The sequence below is a fragment of the Crotalus tigris genome, unplaced genomic scaffold (assembly GCF_016545835.1).
Source record: "Crotalus tigris isolate CLP2741 ecotype Arizona unplaced genomic scaffold, ASM1654583v1 scf7180000024370.6872682, whole genome shotgun sequence".
Lineage (NCBI taxonomy): Eukaryota > Metazoa > Chordata > Lepidosauria > Squamata > Viperidae > Crotalus > Crotalus tigris.
In genome coordinates this window covers 3,570,710-3,593,939 of record NW_024100540.1, presented here as the reverse complement: position 1 = coordinate 3,593,939, position 23,230 = coordinate 3,570,710, and the positions used below count along the sequence as shown (strand labels likewise).

General features: G+C 40.2%; 1 protein-coding gene across 8 annotated transcripts in view; it reads left to right on the top strand.

The window, feature by feature from the left end:
• Positions 1-23,230, top strand: part of QRICH2 (glutamine rich 2) — a 73,629-nt gene that overhangs the window by 4,144 nt on the left and 46,255 nt on the right. For 5 of the 8 annotated variants that reach the window (XM_039327923.1, XM_039327920.1, XM_039327919.1 and 2 more), the window contains 4 exons: positions 6,253-6,357; positions 8,743-8,814; positions 9,679-9,780; positions 19,672-22,171. In XM_039327923.1, coding sequence (XP_039183857.1) covers positions 6,253-6,357; positions 8,743-8,814; positions 9,679-9,780; positions 19,672-22,171 — 2,779 coding nt within the window. The remainder of the gene's footprint in view (positions 1-6,252; positions 6,358-8,742; positions 8,815-9,678; positions 9,781-19,671; positions 22,172-23,230) is intronic. The other 3 variants (XM_039327921.1, XM_039327922.1, XM_039327925.1) reach the window with 3 other exon arrangements.

Here is a 23,230-nt window from a genome sequence, read left to right as displayed (position 1 = left end):
ATGGTGACCTTCCATTGAGAATTAATTAAAGGAGAACATAGCTTATTTGACTAGTCAGGAAAAAGATTATTTACTCAGTTTTATTATATCATTCTTTGGAATGAATTTTACATAGTTCTTTGTTACCAGTTTCTCTAGGGCAAAAGGTAAATTAAAACTGAGTCATTGGTAGTATTCAGGTAGCAATGAGGTAGGCAAAGAACTCTGATCTTGACATATAGATTTTTCTGATTTATAAGAAAAACATTATTTCATTTTTCCTTTGCATATGATCTGATCAGCCCAATTTTTCCTAGTGCCCTCCAGATATGCTGTCCTCCAGACACAATATAGCCATTAGCTATCCTGGATAAGAATTATTGGAACTGTATAACAATAGTATAGACTTATAAACAAGTCAGAATTCATTTAACACAATTAATAGTCCTAAATTTTAAAAAAAGCTTGCATGCAAAGAAAGGAAGAGAGCCCATCCTCATGCTAATCAAAACTAATTTGACATCTTATTGTGTCTTAAAAGCAAATCCATTTTTATGAAATCAGTTTTTATGGATTTTTGTCCTCTTCACTAGGTGTGTGAAACATTCTTCCTTCCTTTAGCACAGTGGTTCTCAACCTTTTTAATGCCGCGACCTCCAACCGGTCGTAAGTTGAAGACTACCCAACCGGTCAAAATGGGACTTTTGGCGGGCTCAGCAGGGTAGAGACAGCCTGGACAATTCCTATTGGCGTTTGAAAGCCAATGGAATTAGACTCTATTCAAGAGAGTCTATTCTATTGGCTTTCAAAAGCCAATAGAATAAAAGGGAGTAGCACAGCTAAGGAAAAGGGGGAAAAATGGCGGACTGCATTGTTTGGCGACCCTTGTGAAATGGTCGTTCGACCCCAAATGGGGTCCCGACCCACAGGTTGAGAACCACTGCTTTAGCACTAGTTCTTTAAAGCCCTCTCTAAGTGGTTTACAGAGTCAGCATATTGCCCCCAACAATCTGTCCCTTTTACTGACCTCGAAAGGAGGGAAGGCTGAATAAACTTTGAGCCAGTCACCTTGTGTTATTTAAAGCATTTATGTGGCTGCTCAAGTTAAGATAATGTGACTCTGGGCTGTATATAGAAGAAAGAACACTGACTTGAAGGCACAGAAAAATTCTGAGGTCATGCATTTCCTGAAAGATGAATTGCATGGGAAAAAAGCATGATGAATGGATTCATATTTTTGAAAAACAGATTGTGTTTACTTTATTGTTTCTTGCATAACTACTTAATTTTTTATCTAGCAGCTGAATATGATTGTTCTGCCAAAAGACTGAGAATCCGAGGGATTCAGATCAGGCAGGCAGGTATCTATTAAAATTAAAGAATAACTCTGACAAGTAGAAACCTGGGAGAATGCCAGTAAAGCCTGTTCACAATCCTCCCTAGTCATCTTTTTTCTTAATTAGAACTGCTGAATCAAAAATAGCTTAACCTCAAGCTGCAAGTTATTCCAGGAATGGCTCCCCACAGAGAGAAGCCATGCAACAGGTCACTCCCAGAGTTGTAGCAAAGCATTCCATCTGTAGGGAATTTTCATTTGTTTTAGAGACTTCTGTCAGCATGCCCTGATGAACCAGGTGGGATGGATGGGGAAGATGTTCCCCCTCTTGCTATTTAGAAAGTACTGTATTTCTTTTGATGCTGAGACCCCAGAATTTTATATCACTGATAGTGAGAGACAGTCTCAATAGAGATTTGCTGGACTGGTCCTACAATTAGGCAGAATGTGGCAGTGGTTTTAATTTGTAGAAACCATAGTGTTCCTAAACAGCCTTACTAGTAGTCCTCATTTAGCAACTGCCTCAGTTAAAGACCATTCAGAATTGCAGCAATGATGAAAAAGTAAGTTTACAACTTTTGCAGATCTATAAGTCAAAGCTAAAGTAAAATCATAAGCACAATTGTAGTTTCACTCATTGACTGATTCTCTTAATGACTGAGTAGCTAGTCCCATTGTGGTCATTAAACAAGAACTACCCTGATTAATTTTTATCTCCTGAAGATACAGCTGTTTTCTGTTTTCTTATCTGACCTCCTATGGTACATGCAGGGGATTGACCCATCAGCAGTACAAATTTTAGTTCTTCTGAATATGGAAATGAAACAGATTAGGAACTGTTCTTAGTTGGTTCTTCCTTCTGATGTCCAGAAACATCTCCTGCTGCACTCTAGAATGTAAGAATCATCCCTCCCATTAGAAATCTTCTGTATAATATCTCAAAAGCCCTACTGTAATGTTAATTAACAACAACAATAATTTTACTATTTTTACTATTTTATTAATAGCAATTATTAACATTAATAAATGCAATTCAGAAAAAGAAATTGATGTGTAGTTGCACAAGCAAATTAAAGTCCTTACATGGCACTTAAGCAAGGACTCACCTTGAATAATCTCATTATCCTTAATCCTAATTTTATTCAGTGAAATTGATTCCCAAAGAAGATAGTAATCTTGCAAGCTGACCTTGGTTTCCACTTTACAAGGCTTTTGGATGTACATTGAAAATTTCTATGTTGTGGGTGAAAGATATAGAAAAAGTCAGATCTACATATCTATATCTATGTTCAAATTGGGTGGTCATAGTAGTGCAAAACCTTGCTGTGTGAACATTGAATTAATGAATGGCAAATATTATGTCCAGTGGTATCAAGCAAAGTTCTGGAAAGGCATGTCTGCACTTGATTTCTTAATAAGATGCCTGGTGCTTTGATTGTTAACAGACTCCTAGGTAACAAATGCATTGAAGTGAGAAAAAAAAACTCAAAAGATTTGTGATCTCCCAATTCCCCATTAGACGTAGATAGAGATGTGGTTATTTCCTTTAGACAAGAGCATATAGGCCAGGGGTAGGCAACCTTGGCTCTTTTATGACTCGTGGACTTTAACTCCCAGAATTCCTGAGCCAGCCAAGCTGGCTCAGGAATTCTGGGAGTTGAAGTCCACAAGTCATAAAAGAGCCAAGGTTGCCTACCCATGATATAGGCTATCAGTAACTATTTCTGTCTTTTAAAATAAAACCCTCATCCTTTTAGATCTGACTCACATGGCTGGTATGAGACATCATAGGAGTTGCAATCTAACTAGATAGGCCACAGGTTGCTTATTTCTACTGTAGATTAAAGTAAAATACCTTCCCTTAGTCCTCCAGACGTGTTGGCTTATTATTGTCTACTTTCCTGGCTCACTAATGAAACAATTTTTAATTCATGTCTTGGTGGCTCATTTGAGAAACATAGTTGCTAATGAAAACTAGATAGCCTCCTGTGCAAACCCATTGCTTTGGCTGGTATACTCTCTCTATGCCATAGTACTGTGTGATGTACTGGCTGCAACCAACTTTCCTTCAAAACATCTTGCTTTTCCAGTGATGTAGAAACACTGTTTAGGGCAGTGGTTCTCAACCTTTTTAATGCCATGACCCCCAACCGGTCGTAAGTCGAGGACTACTCAACCGGTTGTAAGTCAAGGACTACTCAACTGGTGCAGCACCGTTTACAGAATGGGACTTTTGGTGGGCTCAGCAGAGCAGAGACAGCTTGGACAATTCCTACTGGCTTTTACTCTATTCAAGAGAGTCTATTCTATTGGCTTTCAAAAGCCAATAGAATAAAAGGGAGTAGCACAGCTAAGGAAAAGGGGGAAAAAATGGCGGACTGCATTGTTTGGCGACCCCCATGAAATGGTCGTTCGACCCCAAATGGGGTCCCGACCCACAGGTTGAGAACCACTGGTTTAGGGAGAGAAAAGGGTGATATTTCTCTCTCTTTTCTCCTCCTACTGCATGTTTCAAATAAAGTACCTGCGATTATTCTTTGGAAGCATTTACTTTGGAAGTATTTGTGACTAGCTCTCTGGGTGGCTCTTCCATTGTAAACAAGTAAATGGACCTTTTGTATGAAGTAGAGATACCAACTAGGTAAATCCCTTTGCCTTCCAAAGTAACATTTTGTTAGTAGCGCTTTGGCATATATGGAAAGTTAAAAAAAACCAATGCATAGCAAAATACTCTTCCAATGCATGGTTTCTTAAAATGGTTAAACCCTGGGTATTTATATCAAAAGAGAAGGTGGGCTTCTAAATCTTGCAAAAAAATCTTGTATGTTTAGTATTTAATTTAAAAAAACAAAAACCCACCTTTGAAAAAACATATATATATATATATATTTTTATAGTCAATATATATATATATATATATATATATATATATATATATATATATAGTTTTTGATAAAATATATAGTTTTGAAAAAAATACTTTATTTATATAATTTGAGCAGGGGGTTGAAAACCTCCAAAGTTCCTTCCAACTCTGTTGTGTTGTTAGTATTACTGTTTATTCTAAAATACGAAATAAATCTAAAATAACCCCAGAGTTTTCCATTGCTGGTACTGGATCCTTCTCCTAGTTCAGTGGTTCTCAACCTGTGGGCCGGGACCCCATTTGGGGTCGAACGACCATTTCATGGGGGTCGCCAAACAAGGCTGTCCGCCATTTCCCCCCCCTTTTCTTTGGTCACGCCCCTGGCACCCGGTGATGTATAAGTGGTTGGGGGTCACCAAAACATGGGGAACTGTATTATGGGGTCGCGGCATTAGGAAGGTTGAGAACCACTGTCCTAGTTGCTACATTTTGAGACATCAGAGTTACTATTTTTGCTGGGATAGAAAAGAATATCTGTATTGTTTTTTTCCCTCTCCAGTGAGGTTAATAACTATTTACAGAATTGCAATAATACTAGTTCTAGTATTAGTAATATTAATGCTAGAACTATTCTTCCTCAGCACAGGGGCATTGTTGCCCAATCTCTCTCCAAGAGAATGAGGACATTTTTTTTTCCTTTACTCTTCTCATTGCTTGGATGGTAGAAATAGCAGCAACCCAAAAACTCCTGAAACAGCTATTGAGACTCTGATAAGATGTGGATCAGGGCAAGCACTGGCAATAAAGTACCATTTGGCTAAAGAAGGAGGAGGAGCTGGGTTTATACATCACATTAAATTGTTTTATGTCTTTGATTTAAGATGTGTTATATGAACATTTCCTCTGTGGCTTTTAAAGCATGGATCATGGCTGTGCAAATTAGCCAGTAATGGGAGCTTTAATAAAGCAAAGTTAAAGCAAACACAGTGTCTGAATGCAGCCACTAAACATTGGGCTAAGATTTGAGAGTTTCTGGCTAGCATTCTGGGCATTGACTCTTCTTCAGAAGCAGTTGTGTCTTCCTGTACCTAAATTTCTTCCACCACAGATAAAAAAAATAAAGGTAGACTGGAATCGGCATCTAAGCATGATTAGATTTTTTTAAACATATTTTTTAAAGTAGAGTTAGTTGCATCAAATCTATGATATGATGACAAAGGAAGGACAGAGCCAGACATGGATGATCATCAGGGAGATGATATACTGTATACTATGAAATATATGAAAATAGAATAGGAATGCTTCTTTTAAATTGACATTTTGTGGAATTTTTTTATTTTAACTACATTGATTTCTCAATACATCTTTTTTTTTTCCTTCTCAAGATTTCTTGAATTTTTTTAAAAAAAGAATTTGTGGTGGGGCTATTTGAAGATTACATTGGATGGAAGTGTTCTTCTTCAGTGAATGTTGTTGGTCTCAACTGCCAGTGGCTTTCTTATTCTCCCTCCATGGCCTCTTCTAGAAATTAGAACATACTTTTCTCCCCTAGGGCTAATCCTATTTGTGTTTATTCCCTTTTGGCTAACAGGGAACTCAGGAAAGTTAATTCAAATATGTTGCTGCTCTGAATATTCTCTCCGCCTATTTGGTTAAGAATTATTTTGATTCTGAAGGGGAAGCTGTGGCCTCTCCTTCTAAACTAGCATTTGGTGGAATACTTTCTGGTCCCTTCAGTAGCCTTACATTAATTTCCAAAGAATGATCAATACAGAGACCTAGATTCCTCCTGAGAAAGTATTCATTTTTCTTTAAGAATAAAATTCTGTATTTTCCTGACTTCCTTTCTTTCTTTTGTTGCAGAGGAAAAGCATTCTTTAAGTACAGCCAACTGCTTTGAAATAACATTAGTTTGTGAGATTTAAGCATAGATTTCCTATATTATGTTTGTTTGGTTTCAAACCTCAGAAATATGAGAAAGGCAAAGGCTAAACTAAAGATCATCCTTAATCAATTGTTTTGAGGAGTGAATAAATTCACTTTTCACTTTCTCACTCTGTTCCTTTTGTAGGCTATGTCCCTCTTACAAGATTTAGTGGATGAGACAAGCAACATGAAATCAGCCACAGGCAACTTGGAGGACGAAGTAAAGAAAATCAAAGAGCACTTAGCTTTTGTAAGCAGCTTTTATTTTGCTCTGTTGGGCCTGCAAACCTTTGGGAGTTGGCTGCATATGTTCAAGACTTGGTTGTTTTCTTCTTTCTTAAAACCTCAGGGATCTAGATTTTACCAGTTTGGTAGTCTGACTTGGCACTGCCTGCACTCACTTCCAAATGAAAACACATGTTCATGCACATATAAACACATATAAGGGAGAGTTGTGGAATGTAGTGGGGTTAATCCCTATACAGATATCAAGGGTAGGTTGAATTGTCTTTTACTTTTCAACAAGAGACAGAAGTTTACAAATCAGGGCAGAGCGATAGTTCAAACGCTTTGTTTTGTTTTGTGGGCCTGGAATCACAGGGGCTGATCCATACAAAGAAGTACAGATAATCCTTAGCCTATAACCATTCATTTAGTGACCGTTCAAAGTTACAATAGCATTAAAAAAAGTGACGTATGACTATTTTTCACACTTACAACCATGGTAGCATCCCTGTAATCAAAATTTGGAAGCTTGGTAACTGGTTCATATTATGACGGTTGCAGCGTCCCAGGCTCACGGGATCCCCTTTTGCAACCTTCTGATAAGCAAAGTCAGTAGGGAAGCGAGATTCACTTAACAACCATGTGACTAATTTAACGACTGCAGTGATTCGCCTAACAATTTTGGCAAGAAAGGTTGTAAAATGGGGCCAAATTCACTTAGCTAATGTCTTGCTGAGCAACATAAATTTTGGGCTCAATTGTGATTGTAAATTGAGGACTACCTGTACACTGAGTTCATGATTTTTCCAGAAATTACTAGGGTGGGGTATACAATCAAGCCTCTTGATTGAGGTTTTGGCAAAAGTAGTGTGGGATATAAACTGTCTCCTGCAACAGCCCTGAGTTGGTCAAGTTTCTATACAGTTTATTTAGGGTGAGGGTGTGTGGATGTGAAAACGCCCACTAGAGTTAATCAGAATTTCTCTACCTTGTCTGAAAATTGAAAAGAGATTATTTTATCAGTACTGCAAGAGGGGGGGACTACTGTAGGTCAGAGTCCCCCAAACTCTTCAATTCATTAACCCCTTCATGAAATTTCATATTGTTCATTGAGCTTCAAATATTTTGTTTTATGAAAATAATTTAATAAATAGTACTTTAATAGTACTACAAACAATAATAATAATAGTAATATTATTTGGTTCATTATGGGACCAAGCATAATAATAATAATGACTACATTTGGCAGTCATTGGTTGTAAGAAAAACCAAGAACCCTTGCTAAAAGAAGTCAGTGAAGGAAAGCTCTTGAAAAAAACAAAGGTGAAAGCTGAATATAGAAAAAAAAATTGAAAACAAATTTATTAATTGGAAGGACAAGCCAATACATGGCCAATATTTGAAGGATACTGAAGAAAAAGCAAATTTTAAAAAAACACATGGTTAAGATCAGGAGCATTTTAAAAAAGAAACTGAAGGCTTTATTTTAGCTGCTTAAACTTTGTCAACTAAATATTGTCTTTCTGTTGAAAAGCATGAGACAACTGACTGTTTGATCAGTGGCTGCAGCAAAATTTCACAAAGTGACTACAAGCAGGGTAGTTTATTGGAAACTTTTGCCAGAAGTTATAGTAAAAATGTTGGGGACCATTAAATGGAGAAGCTTTTGGAAAATGACCAGGTTAAAACTTTATGGGACTTTACGATCCAAACAGACATGCATCTTCTTCATAACATGCTTGATATAAAACAGTTATTGAAAAGAAGAAAGTTTGGTTTACTGATGCCACTAGCACTATTGATGCTAGGATTGAGCAAAAAACAATTGGAAAAATGTACAAAAACTGGGACTGGCAGATCAAAGTTGAACGCTTGTGGAAAAAGAAATTTGTTGTTACGCCAATTGTGATTGGAGTCATTGGAGCAATGCCTAAAAGACTCCCTCAATATCTATCAACATTGAATTTATCAAACCCGAGCACTATAGTTTTACAAAAAAAAAAAAAAAAAAAAAGAACACCCTGCTTGGAACTGTTTATATTCATAGACGCTATTCATATTGGTGGTTGTTTCTACTTTTGAGTAATATTAAATGAACTGTACTCAAGAGCTGTTCCTTGAGACCAATTTATCTTCTGGGGCTTGTTTTCGTTTCTTTGCACTCTGGGATTGGAGATGTTTACTCTCCCTCTCTCCCTGTCCCCTAGACTTATAAGAGAAAAAAATGGCCCTCAGAGCAATACGCTTGCTTTGACTAAGGCATTCTTTTTGTTTGTTTGTTTGAATTTCCCCTACATGAGCAAACAGGCAAAATATTTAACTTACCTTTATAACATGTTTAATACTTGTTCATAATCACATCTTTTATTTGAATAAAAAGCGTAACCCAAAGTTTTGTTTCATTTTGCAGCTAGATCCTCATGGGTTTGATGATCGTTTAAATACTTGCCTGAGCGATCAGAGTAGTTTGGATCATGATTTGGTATGTTCTTGCCTTCCACAGAAAAGTATTTTTTTCTGCCAGCTCAAATACCCCCTAGTGATGGTGTAGTTAGTAGAATCCAAAGTATCTGAAGCAGTTTGTCTAATTGCCCCAGGTGCTCTGCGTTAACTACATCTTTCATTCTGGTCTGAAGCTCTTAGTGTGCAAGCTTGGCATTGTTATTTGCTGAGGAATTCTGCTTCTTACTAGTTTATATGGGCAGTCCCACTTTTCTCTTGCATTATCAGGTTCGCTTTATAGAAAGCTGCCAGAGATCATGCAGATGAACTCTGACAGTTCTCCCCAGGGCTTCTGCTGCAAATTAATGGCATGAGAAACTCCACAACTCATTTGTGATCTCCAGGTTCACCGTCTAGCTCTCTGAATTGGTACATAGTCATTTTTTTTTTGGCAAAGTCTCAGCACATTGGCAGGTCCTAACTAAGCAAGGCTGTCATTCATTCTAATAATCTTCTGCATGTTTTCTCTTGCTATGATGTCATTGTACAGACGATACGTTTTGTAATTTGCATCGTTTTCATGATTACAATTGACAAAAGTATGTAAGTTGCATATCTGAGTCATGACACCGTGAACATATGTGCTTTCAGGGATGTCTGTGATGACAATCCCTGCTGATGGTCTTAAATAGACTTAACCCAAAAGGAACAAGGAAACGAGAAGGGAAAGGATAGTGAGTCCTGGAGCAACTAATTGCTGGATGATTCGCTTCCTAATTTGATGCTGTTATCTAAAGTAATTACCTGGGCTTCCAAATTCCTAATGAAGAAAAAATGACGATAGACAGAATGTATGGGACAGAAAGGATGATTTTCATATGTTTTGGTTTTGATTTCTTTCTAGAAAGATTTAGAGAAGAGGTTAAACCAATTCCCATCCCCAGAAGAAATGGTACGGTGGGAAGTTCTTGAAGATATCCTTGTGAAGGGCAAGAGCCCTTCTCCTGTGAGTATGATTCAGTTAGAACATCATGTTCCCATAATGGATTCATGCTGAAGATAAGTTGTGATAAACATAGGTTATCAATTTGTACCACATTTGGAGAAAAAAAAAATCCCAAAATAAGTTTGATTATTTAGTACTGACGCCTATTTTCTTGTACATTACAAATTTAATTGTTCTTTCTGATATGAAAGAGTTATCGGATATGGACCATGCAATCTCTCTCTCCTCCTTAATTCTTGAAGAAAGGAGGAACCTTCCATATTGTTCATCCAACAGTTTATAAGTACAGTATAATGGCTAAAATTTATAGAGAGATATAAAGTTAAGGACAACATTTATCCTCTCCCAGTCAACTGCACTTCACTATTTCTCCAAATGTGCTTTTGCTGGTCAAGGCTGAATCAAAAGTAGGAACTGAACTGTTCTGGGTTTTTTGGTGGTTTTTTTTTTTTTTGCTTTGTTTTGTTTCACATGTTGTTATCTGCATTTTTAAGAGATGGGGTACTTTCTGCAGTCTTCATCGGGCAGTTGCTGCAATAATTCTTTTCTCTTTCTTTTGTTTTGTCTATATCTAAAAAAGGACTTTTTGTGGTTTTAGCATTCTTTATCAGTCTTGGCTCATTCTCACCTTTACCTTTTCTTATATCTCTCCATACTTCTACTACGCTGCCTGTGTTTTTTCCTTGGTAATCAGTCCCTTTGTACTGCTTACATGCATGCTGTTTTTTAAAGCTCTCCCTCTCCACTTGAGTTACTTTTTTCATTCATTCATAATTACTTTCCCTAATATACCTGCTACTGCAATTTCCTCAGTGGAATAATCCTAATGAGTTAGTATCAAGTTGAGGAAATCTGATCCTCCTGTCTTCTTCCCTTTGAAGAGTAAACCAGTAATTTCCTGAAAGTATTATACTAGACAGAATCCATTTCCCTACAAATGTCTTTTATTTCTATCTAAAATGTTGGGATAATTAAAGTTTCTTATCTACGTGTTTCTTTAAGAGAACTGTAATTTTCTTTTGAGAGGCATAAACTTCATCTCCTATTTGGTCAAGCAATAGTATATACAACCTTATTACAGAATAATAGAATAAAAGAGTTGGAAGGGACTTTGGAGGTCTTCTAGTCCAATCCCCTGCTCAAGCAGAAGACCCTATACATTTCAGACAAATGGTTGTCCAGTCTCTTCTTAAAAACCTCCCGTGTTGAAGCACCCACAACTTCTACTGATTAATTGTTTAACTGTCAGGAAATTTTTTCTTAGTTCTAAGTCAGTTCTCTTCTTGATTAGTTTCCATCCATGGCTTCTTGTCCTGCCTTCAGTGCTTTGGAGAATAGCTTGACTCCCTCTTCTTTGTGGCAGCCCCTGAGATATTGGAACACTGCTATCATGTCAGCCATAGTCCTTTTCATTAAACTACACATACCCAATTCTTGCAACTATTCTTCGTATGTTTTGCCCCCCAGTCCCCTAATCATCTTTGTTGCTCTTCTTTGCACACCTTCTAGAGCAGGGGTGTCAAACTCGCAACGTCACATGACATGTCGCAACGTATCGCAACTTTTTTTCCATTGCTGGAAATGGGATGGGCGCGGTTTTGCTATAATGCATTCGGCCCGCGGGCCAGCAGTTTGACACCCCTGATCTAGAGTCTCAGCATCTTTTTTATATCATGGTAACCAAAACTGAATGTAATATTCCAAGTATAGTCTTACCAAGACATTATAAAGTGGTATTAACACTTCACATAATGTTGATTCTGTAACTCTGTTAACGCAGCCTAGGACTGCATTGGCTTTTTTGGCGGCAGCAGCACTCTTCTGGCTGATATTTAAGTGATTGCAAGATCCCTCTTGCAATTACTACTGTTGAACCAGATAAAAGGTATACCTATTCATTTAGTTTTTCTTCCTAAATATGGTTTAGGTGTTCCCCTCTTATTTTAATTCAAACATTTTCTGTGGCATCATCAAGTTTATTCACCTGAATTTTAACCACATAGCGCTAAACCATACCATGTTAATTTTCCTTTTCTATTCATTTTTCTTGTGAAAGTATATCCTTGCTATATTCCTGTATAGAAATCATCCTACTATGTCTAGAAATTATCTTTGCTTTCTTGAGGGAAGAGTTCAAAGACAACTTATTTATTTATCATACAGAGAGCATTAGTGTATAGATAATGAATGAGTATAAATGCACTTTGTCCTTCTGTCACCATTTCAGATACCCTCCTACTTATGTTGTGGATGTATACAAGTTTATGGATACTTTTAATGGATACTATTGCATTTAGATACTATTGCATTTCTTTTCAAACAAGTTTTGTTGATGGTTTAAAGCAGGGGTCTTCAAACTTGGCCCTTTTATGACTCAGCATGCCTTGCTGAGGAATTCTGGGAGTTGAAGTCCACAAGTCATAAAAGGGCCAAGTTTGAAGACCTCTGGTTTAAAGGAAAGGTCACCTGTTCAAATCAATACATTCTCTGATTGGTGCGACTGTTACTATCCCATTTCATTTTGGGTAAATTAAAGATATGAAAATATATCGCTTGAGAGACATCCTCTCACATCGTTATTCCACTTTTCCACTGAGGAGTTTAGGATAGCCATTTATTCTCACAACAGCTCTGCAAAAATGAGTGAGGCTATGGTGAAGTAACTGAGCTACCGTAAGCCAGGCTGATCAGGGACTCTGCTTCTTGGTCTGAACTCTCAATCAGTTTTATTCATCTGTGACCAAAGATCAAAAGCCATGCCAAATCTGGACTTCCGGTGTGATCAAGCAGCTACGATGGCTGCTTTTCACAAAGCAGCCTGTTCCTGGATTGTGTAAAAGCCGCAGACTTTTACAATCAGCTGTCCCGCGGCTTGAATCTCTTCCCTGGGAGAAAGGGAAGAGAAGAGCTGCTCAGGTAGAGGTAAGAGCTCCCCTGGATCCCCATAATTTCAGGGATCGAGGGTAGAGCTCCCTCGGAGCCTGAGCCAATTCCACACTCCAGGATGTCTTTGTCCCAAAGTTCTGGGATGAAGCAAGGCACCACTCCCACATCTGCTTTTTTTTTTTGGAGGCTTGTGAGTATTCAAATGCAGATGGAGCAGACCAGGAGAAAGTGGATTTAAGATTGATTGTGACTTTAACTCCTGCAAGCATCTTCTCCCCCCTTTCTTCTCTTTGTTTACTTTCCCTTTTGAAGAAAGGGAAAGTGAAAGGCAAAATGGCGACTGTCTTTCTTGTTTGACTTTGCAACAAAGTTAAAAGTTTATGTTTTAAATATAGAGACAAGAATTTTGTTCCTCTTTCTCTTTTTTTCCCCTTTTTTCTTTCTTTTTATTATTATTTAAAGAACTGTGATATTATAGAGGCAAGAATTTTGCTCCTTTGAACTTAACAGAATGGCTTCAAAACGTTTGGTCTCTGTCCCTAAAGCTTCTATTTCCTCCCCAATGACTCAGCCTGCTTCTCAGTCTAAACCAAAATCACCCCCACCCTCTCCTCCTCCTGCAATCTCTCTCAAAGACTTACAAGAGGCTTTAAAAATGACTGCTTTGGATATTAAAGAGGAGGTAAAAGATCTTATAATTGCAGAGAGGGCTATTACAGAAGAATTATTGGAGAAAAAGAACAATCAGGTCAGAGAAGACATATTATTTGCGTTTTCTGGTCTTGCCCTGCATATTGAAAGGATTGATGATAAAATGGAAGAGATTACTGAAAATGCAGCAAAATTGGAATTTAGAATGGTGAAAGTGGAGAATAAGATAGAAGTTACTCAGGATGAACAAACTATTTCACAATACAGAGAAATGGAGTTCGCATTGCGTATCTGGGGTTTGAAAGAAAATTCCCAAGAAGATTTGAAGATGCTTATTGTTAAAGATATCGCTTTTAATCTTGGATGGAGACCAGAAGAAGTTGGAATGAGATAGAAAAAAATCTTCAGAGTCAACTCACGGGTGGCCAGACAGAGAAATTTACCAAGAGATGTGGTTATTTACTTTTCCAGAAGATCTATTTGTAATGAAATTATATAGGCTTTTTATAAAAAGAGGTTTCAAATTGCAGCTCAAGATGTGATAATTTTAAAAGAAATACCTCCAAAAATTTTAAGAAGTAGAAAAGATTTTACTTTTCTGTCTGATGAATTAAAACGTCATCAAATCCATTTCAGATGGGAGATTCCAAGAGGAATAGTAGTGAATTATGATGGAATATGTCACAGATTAACTACAGTTTTAAAGGCAAGAGATTTCTATCACTCTATTCTAAAGGCAAGACCGTCTTCACCTCCACAAACAAGGATAATTGAAGAGCCCGTTATGGCAGAAAAAGAGCAGCAGCAGAAGAGTGGCGATAAAGTAGAAGGAATGGTTACTACAGAGCCTGTGGGAAGGGCAAGACCTAAAAGATCTTCGACAGTTGATCTTCAGGCCATGCTTCAAAGGCTTCAGGCCGGTGTAGATGGCCAAGTTCATGACCTAGAATGTTAATGGCTTAAATTCACCTCAGAAACGGAGAAAGGTCTTCTGCTATTTGAAACAACATAATAATGACTTGATATGTTTGCAAGAGACTCATATAACTTCAAAGGACTTAAAATATTTGACAAATTCTCATTTGGGATCACATTTTATAGCTCCAGCTCCAGGGAAAAAAGGGGGTGTTGTAATTTATGTGAAGAAAAATTTATCGGTTAAATTAATTGAGGTTGATCTTGAAGGAAGATATGTCTTTGTGGAACTACTGTTACAAGGCAAGAAAGTTCTTATTGTTGGACTATATGCCCCTAATCAACAACAGAAGCAATTTTATAAGCTTTTGCATGGGAAGATATCCCAGTTGGATTATAAATCCGTAATTTTGATGGGTGACTGGAATGGAGTTTTGGATATAACTATAGATAAAAAGAGCTCTTCAAAAAATTTTACTCAAACTAAATTACCCAAAACTTTTTTTGATTTGAAAGAAGAGTTGGAACTTATTGACATTTGGCGAGAAAGGAACACAAGTGATAGAGATTTTACCTTCTATTCGGATAGACATCAGTCATTTTCAAGGATTGACTTCTTTTTGATTACTAGTGATTTTCTTTCTAGGGTGAGAAAGGTAAAAATCTTTCCCAGGACCCTATCAGACCATAGTCCTGTGTGGATGGAGCTATACTTGGAAGATGGGAACAGAAGGCCTTGGAGACTGAATGAGAATTTGTTTACACGGGGAGAGTTTGTACAAAAATGTAAAGAGTATTTAAAGGAGTTTTTTGCTTTAAATATGAATAAGGGTACATCGATGCCCATGGTCTGGGACGCCAGTAAGACGTATATGAGGGGAATTTTAATTCATTTAAATAAAGTTTCTAGGGATAAAAGGATACAAAGATGTAGAGAAATAGAAGATGAGATTAAAATAAAAGAAGAAGCGCTTGCTCTTAATCCAACTGATAATAACTTAAAGCTTTCTATAAAGATGCTTAGGGAACAATTTAATATGTTGATGGCAGATCAGGTAGCTACCAATTTGCGTTATATGAGACATAATACTTTTTGTAATGCGAATAAACCTGGGAGGTGGTTAGCTTATCAGTTACGAAAGAAACAGAAGGCTAGGATTATAGAGAAAGTAAAATATAAAGGTACTGAAGTTTTTCAGCAAAATTTGATTAAAAAGAGTTTTTTAGATTTTTACACAAAACTACACTCAAGTGATAATATAAAGGGAATGGATATAGATAAATATTTACAATCAGTACATTTTCCTAAACTTTCTGAGGAACAGCAAAATGGGATGAATTGTTTAATTACTGTGGAGAAAATTGGCTTAGCTATCAAGCAGTTAAAGGTGGGAAAGTCTCCAGGAACAGATGGATTGACGTCGACGTATTATAAAAAATTTATATGAAGAAATGTTGGAGCCATTAAAGGAGCTTTTTAATAGTATCTTGCTGGGAGCACAAGTTCCTCTTTCTTGGAAAAGAGCGTTTATATCATTGATTCCGAAGAAGGATCAAGATCTTACAGAGCCTAAGAATTATAGGCCGATATCATTATTAAATGTAGATTACAAGATTTTTACAAAAATTTTGGCAAATAGATTAATGCAGGTTATGAAGGATTTGATTCATAGTGATCAATCAGGATTCATAACAGGGTGATACATGAAATATAATGTTAGACAAATTATTAACTTAATTGAGTATTTGGATAAGAACAATCAGATTCCTGTGGCTTTTATATTTTTGGATGCTGAAAAAGCCTTTGATCAATTAGATTGGCAATTCTTATTCTCACTGGTAGAGAAAATGAATTTTGGGGATAACTTTTTACATGCACTTAAAGCTATATATCAGCAACAATCTGCTCAAATTGTTGTTAATGGGGGATTGACTGAGACTTTTAATATTGAAAAAGGGACAAGACAAGGATGCCCATTATCTCCATTGTTATTTGTTTTGACATTGGAGATTTTGTTGATCCAGATTTGAGAATCAACGGTAATCAAGGGCATAAAGATAAGAAAAAATGACTATAAATTACGGGCTTTTGCGGATGATTTGGTTTTGATTTTGGAACAACCGATTAGAGCGGTTGATTGTCTATTAGAACTTATAACACAGTATGGAAAAGTTTCTGGTTTTAAAGTCAATAACCATAAGACTAAGATATTATCTAAGAATATGTTAGCCAATGACAAGGAAAGTTTGGTTAAAGCCACATGTTTTCAGATGGTGAAAAAGGTTAAATATCTGGGAGTATATTTAACTGCCTCAAATGGAAAATTGTATAAAAATAATTATGAATTACTATGGGCAAAAGTGCAAAAGGATTTAAATGACTGGAAAAAACTGCAATTGTCATTGTTGGGGAGAATTTCAGCTGTAAAAATGAATGTTCTACCAAAGTTTCTTTTCTTGTTTCAGATGATACCTATTTTAAAAAAGATGTAAATTTGGAGGAATGGCAGAAGGGTATCAATAAATTCATTGGGGCTGGGAAAAAACCAAGGGTTAAGTTTAAGATTTTGCAAGATGCCCGAGAAAGAGGAGGACTTAAAGCATCTAACTTGAAATTATATTATGATGCAGCCGCCTTAACTTGGATAAGTGATTGGCTTAATTTAACAAATAAGCATATTCTTGTTCTTGAAGGGTGGGATTTAATGTATGGTTGGCATGCATATTTAATTTTTAATAAGAAAGTGGACCGGGCTTTCAAATCACATATTTTGAGGAGTGCCTTATTTCGAGTTTGGAAAAAGTATTATTATAGGTTAAACTATAAAATACCTATCTGGGGGATTCCTAGACATGCAATTGAGGGGATTTCTAAGGGGATGAATTTTGATAAAATTTCGTATAAAGAATTATTAACTTGGTTCGGATTGGCATTTAAAATCTCTAGATCACAGGTCGGCAACCTGCGGCTCCGGAGCCACATGCGGCTCTTTGAGCCTTCCCCTGTGGCTCCCAGCCTCCTCTGCCTTTGCAGAGAGAGAAAGAGACAGAGAGAGGCAATTGCGCTTCCCTGCCCCCCCCCTCTCTCTCTCTGTCTCTGTATGTGTGTGTGTCTGTGTGTGTTTTGTGTGTGTGTGTATGTGTAAAAGAGAGTGCACTCACAGTGTTCTCCGAGGAGCTGAAAAGCTTACTGGGCGGAGCTCCTCCCTTTGCTGCGTCTCTGCAGGAAGCAGGAAGCAAGAAGGGCAGGAGAGAGCTAGCTAGCCCAGCTAGGCTGACTCAGGAATTCTGGGAGTTGAAGTCCATGAGTCATAAAAGAGACAAGGTTGCCTACCCCTGAGATTGTTGGAGAACAACTTGAAGCTTGCCAGGTGAGCAGCAGATAGGAGGGGGGGGGAGAAAGAGAGAGAGAGAAAGAGAGAGAGAGGGGGAGAGAGAGAGAGAGAGAAAGAAAGAGTGGGGGAAGAGGAGTGGCAGACCAAGGGCAGATAGAGAGGGAGAGAGACAGAGAGAGAGAGACCCTTTTGACATCTAAAATGAAGATAACACTGCATATATCCTTTTTTTACCTGTGTGTGTATGTAATTTTATTCTCTTAAAGCATTCTCTTGGTGATCATTGTTTTAATAGTATGGATATTCCCAAGAGTCATATTTTTACTTTTATTTTTAATGTGTGTGTGTGTGTGTGTGTGTGTGTGTGTGTGTGTGTGTATACACATACACACACACACACACACACACACACACACACCTATAATAGTAAAAAAGGATATATGCAGTGTTATCTTCATTTTAGATATCAAAATTTTGCGGCTCCCGGTGTTTTGCGGCTCCCGGTGTTTTGTTTTTGGTGGGAAACCGGTCCAAGTGGCTCTTTGAGTGTTTTGGGTTGCCTACCCCTGCTCTAGATGTATTAAGGCAAGAAAATATTCTACAGTCATGGTTTCAATATTTACAAATAGTGGACAGGTGGATTGTAGATAAAAAAGAAGGAATAACACTAGAAGATGGAAATCTGGTTATTCAGATTAAAGATCAGAGTCAGGCCCATATAAAAAGAATTTACAATGCTTTAATAGAATTAGACTCTGAAACAGAATTGGTTAAAGACTGTATGATTAAATGGGCTCAGAATATCCAGGATCCGATTCTATTGGACTCATGGGAGACAATTTGGATTAGAAAGGTTAGATTTACACAAGCTCAAAATTTGAGGGAAAATTTTTATAAAATGTTTTACAGATGGCATTTAGATCCTAAAAAATTATCTTGTATGTATCCAAATTTACAACCCAAATGTTGGAGATGTGGTAATATGGATGCGACATATTTTCACGTTTGGTGGAATTGTAAAAAGGTAAAGGCTTTTTGGATTATGATTTGGTGAAACATTCAAAAGATTTTTAAAAGGAAGATAAAGTTCACCCCTCAATTATTCCTATTGGGTATCTTTGTGGATTTAAATGACAAAGAAACTACTTTACTGTTGAATTTATTAACTGCAGCAAGGTTATTAGTAGGCTCGTATTGGAAGAAGGACTCGTTGCCCACTTTAGAAGAATGGATATTTAAAGTTTCTAACTTTGCAGAAATGGCAAAAATTTCTGCTTATTTGAAGGATCATACACAAGAAAGATATATTATTGTATGGAGAAGATGGATAGATTATATTCAGAAAAAATATGGGACTATAAAGTTTCATTTATTTTATGAGTAAATTTTATAGTAACTGTTGTAGAGATTTGTTTATATGACTTAATTTAAGGGGAGTTAAAGGTTAAGTATGATGTTTTTTTTTCTCTTTTATTTTCTGTTTTCTTTTTTTCTTTTTTCTTTTTTATTATTGTTAACTTTCTTAATAATAACCCTGTATTCTGCTCTGGGAAGCGAGGGGGGGAGGGTTGAGGGTGGGTGGGTGGGTGAGTGGGTGGGTGGGCAATGATAATATAGACATGGTAAACGCTTGGGCATTTCCCCTATGCTGCGTTCATGTGTGTGAGAGGAATGGGAGGGGAGGAAGGAGTAGGGAGGAAGTAGGATGGTTAGAGGAGAAGGGGAGGGGAAGAGAGTAGGAGGGGAGGAGAGAAAGAGGAGGGAAGTGGGGAAGGATTAGAGAGGGTGGACGAAGCCTGGGGGGAATGGGCAGGCGGTACCAATGGTTAGGAATTTAATTGTATTTTGTATGAATAAATGGAAAATAAAAACTTTTTAATAAAAAAAAAAGCCATGCCAAATTCTATCTGAAATTTTTCACATTCTCTAATTATGCACCAGCATTGTTTAATCACTTCGGGCTATAATATTTGTGTCAAGGATAGAAAATTGCATTTTTTTAAAAATACAACTAATCTTGTCCCATATTGTGTTTTTAAGTAATCAAATTTTTGTTCTCTTTCGCCTGTTATTAAATCTGTCCCCTTTCCATTTTCCTTTTAAGGAGACAAGTCCAGTCCAACACTCTCCAACTGATTCAACCTCACCAGAAGGCAAAACTGTGGGATCTCAGCCTGGCACTGCTGCCCAGAGAACAGAAGGAGGCCAGAGCCCACCAACTAGACTACCAGGAGCTCAGGCCAGAGCACCAGGGGCTCCAAGTGGAGCAGCTGTCCCTGGAGCACTGCCAGGCATTGCTGGGGTTCCAGGACCATTTGCACCTCAGTTTGGAGCAGTTGGGGCATATCCTGGGGCACCTGGAGCCCAGGCTCCCTTTCCTGGAGCACCTGGGACCTATCCTGGGGCACCTGGAGCCCAGGCTCCCTTTCCTGGAGCACCTGGGACCTATCCTGGGGCACCTGGAACCCAGGCTCCCTTTCCTGGAGCACCTGGGACTTATCCTGGGGCACCTGGAGCCCAGGCCCCCTTTCCTGGAGTACCTGGGACCTATCCTGGGGCACCTGGAGCCCAGGCTCCCTTTCCTGGAGCACCTGGGACCTATCCTGGGGCACCTGGAGCCCAGGTTCCCTTTCCTGGAGCACCTGGGACCTATCCTGGGGCACCTGGAGCCCAGGCTCCCTTTCCTGGAGCACCTGGGACCTATCCTGGGGCACCTGGAGCCCAGGCCCCCTTTCCTACAGCACCTGGGACTTATCCTGGGTCCCAGGGTCCCTATCCTGGTATACCTGGGGTTCAACCTGCACATCCTTGGGTTCCAGAGGCCCAGCCTGGAGGTCCTGGAGCCCCCTATTCTGGGGCACCTGGGGCCCAGCCTGGAGGTCCTGGAGCCCCCTATCCTGGGGCACCTGGGGCCCAGCCTAGAGGTCCTGGATCCCCCTATCCTGGAGCACCTGGGGCCCAGCCTGGAGGTCCTGGAGCTCAAGCACCATATCCTGGGGCACCTGGGGCCCAGCCCGGAGGTCCTGGATCCCCCTATCCTGGGGCACCTGGGGCCCAACCTGGAGGTCCTGGATCCCCCTATCCTGGAGCACCTGGGACCCAGCCTGGAGGTCCTGGAGCTCCATATCCTGGGGCACCTGGGACCCAGCCTGGAGGTCCTGGATCCCCCTATCCTGGGGCACCTGGGACCCAGCCTGGAGGTCCTGGAGCCCAAGCACAATATCCTGGGGCACCTGGGGCCCAGCCTGGAGGTCCTGAAGCCCAAGCACCATATCCTGGGGCACCTGGGGCCCAGCCTGGAGGTCCTGAAGCCCAAGCACCATATCCTGGGGCACCTGGGGCTCAGCCTGGAGGTCCTGTAGCCCAAGCACCATATCCCGGAGCACCAGGAGCCCAGCTTGGAGGTCCTGGAGCCCAAGCACTATATCCTAGGGCACCTGGGGCTCAGCCTGGAGATCCTGGAGCCCAAGCACCATATCCCGGAGCACCAGGAGCCCAGCCTGGAGATCCTGGAGCCCAAGCACCCTATCCTGGGGCACCTGGGGCTCAGCCTGGTGATCCTGGAGCTCAAGTGCCCTATCCTGGAGCAATTGGGGCCCAGCCTGGAGGTCCTGGAGCCCAAGTGCCCTATCCTGGAGCACCTGGGACCCAGCCTGGAGATCCTGGAACCCAAGCACCCTATTCTGGAGCACCTGAGGCCCAGTCTGGAAGTCCTGGAGCCCAGACTCCATATCCTGATGCACCTGGAGCTCAAGCCCCATATGCTGAGGTTTCAGGGGCCCAACCTGGGGCTTCTGGGGCCCAAGTTTCATATCCTGGAGCCCAACCTGGAGTTTCTGAAGGCCAACCACCCTATCCTGGAGCACCTGGTGCTCAAGCTCCATATTTGGGGGATTCAGGGGTCCAACCTGTGGCTCCTGGAGCTCAGCCTGGTGTTCCTGGGGCCAAGCCTGGAGTTCCTGGAGTCCAGTCATCTTATCCTGAAATATCGGGGGTCTATCCTGGGGCACCTGGGGCTCAAGCTCCATATCCCGGTGTTCCAGGGGCCCAACCAGATGCTCTTGGTGCCCAACCTGGTGCTCCTGGTGCCCAATCTGGTGCTCGTGATGTTCAACCTGGTGCTCCTGGGACCCAGCCTGGTGTTCCTAGGATTGAGGCAGAGTATCCTGGTGCTCCTGGGGTTCAACCAGTCTACCCTGAAGCTTTAACTGGGACACAACCCGGATATCCTGGTGCCCCTGGAGTCCCAACTGGATATCCTGGCCAGCCTGGAGTGCCCGGGCTCTTTCCACCTGGATTTCAACACCCTGCCTTACTTGCTGCTCCAGCAGATCAGTTGACTGTGCAACCTGTGCCAGGTGTTGGAGCTACACCCCCATCATCTCCTTTCCTCCCCTCGACCACTCCTATGGGGTATTCTGAGACGCCTTCCTCTTCGACCAATTTGGCTCCAGTTCGCTATGCGGAGACCCTGGATGCCCTGCGCTCCCTTTCCCAGCTGAATGACCTCTACCAAACTCTCAGAGACCAGATCGCCATGCTGGACTACTACAAGTGTGGCCATTCTGATCTCCGCAGGCTACAGGACTTCCTCACTGATGCACGTACGGATTGCATGTGCATGTAACCCCCTTCACCCCACGTTATATAATAATTCCTTCATTGAAACTTATCTGATACCCTGAGAACACAATGTGAAGAAGACAGAGGTATCAATAAAACTAGTGCAGTGTTGGTGAACCCTTTGGGCTTGGCATGTCAAAATTTCAGAAAATGCCCAATTTGACTGCTGGCATGTCATCCCTTCCTATTCCCCCACAACTAAAGAAAAAAAATTATCTTCCCCTCCCCCCATCTAGCCATCCTGAACTGCAGCATTCAGTGGTAGTGCTGAGGCTGGCCCTGAAATAAAGGTCTGGGCCTTGACTTCAGTCCTAGCGCCACCATCACCATTCAAAATGGACGTGATTGCCCCTGCAGCACAGCACTTCCTGGGAGCTACCATGCTCTGTTTACTTTACCTGTTCTCTTTCTGCTGACAGGCCCTGCAGCCTGTGTGAGGTTGTTCCTGATTGCACAAGGCCTTCATTCTTGAAGCGGCATTGGACAATTCTCTTCCATGACTTCTGCAGCCTCCAGAAGCCACACAAAAGCACTTCCCGTTCACACAATTTTGGACTGCCCTGGAGGCTGTGCAAGAGCATGGGCAATTTCTGGAGCCTGTACAAGAGCACACCCCGTTCTCCCACGCCCTCCACAAATCACACAAGAATGGGCTATGTTTTTGAGAACTGCCGGGTGCTGGTGAACGCTAGTATGTCCTCAAAAGTGTTGTGGCATGTCACCTTGGGCACACATGTCATAGGTTCGCCATCACTGACCTAGAGATTGCTGAAGTATTTTTGAAAAGCAAAATTGCGCTCTTCATCACCATTCCATATATTTTGTGGGAGCAGAGGGGGGTGAGGTCTGCATTTTTTAATCAGAAGAGGCCAGGATCCTTTTGAAGGGATGAATCTCGTAGTATTGATAAAAAGGAAAGAGCCCAAGAAAAAGCTCATCCACATGTTCCGCTTTTCGTGGGAACACTGCATTAACATTTTCTCTAAGATGGGGCCTCACAGTGTAGCCTTTGTGTTGTTGCCAGCCCACCGCTGAAGTAA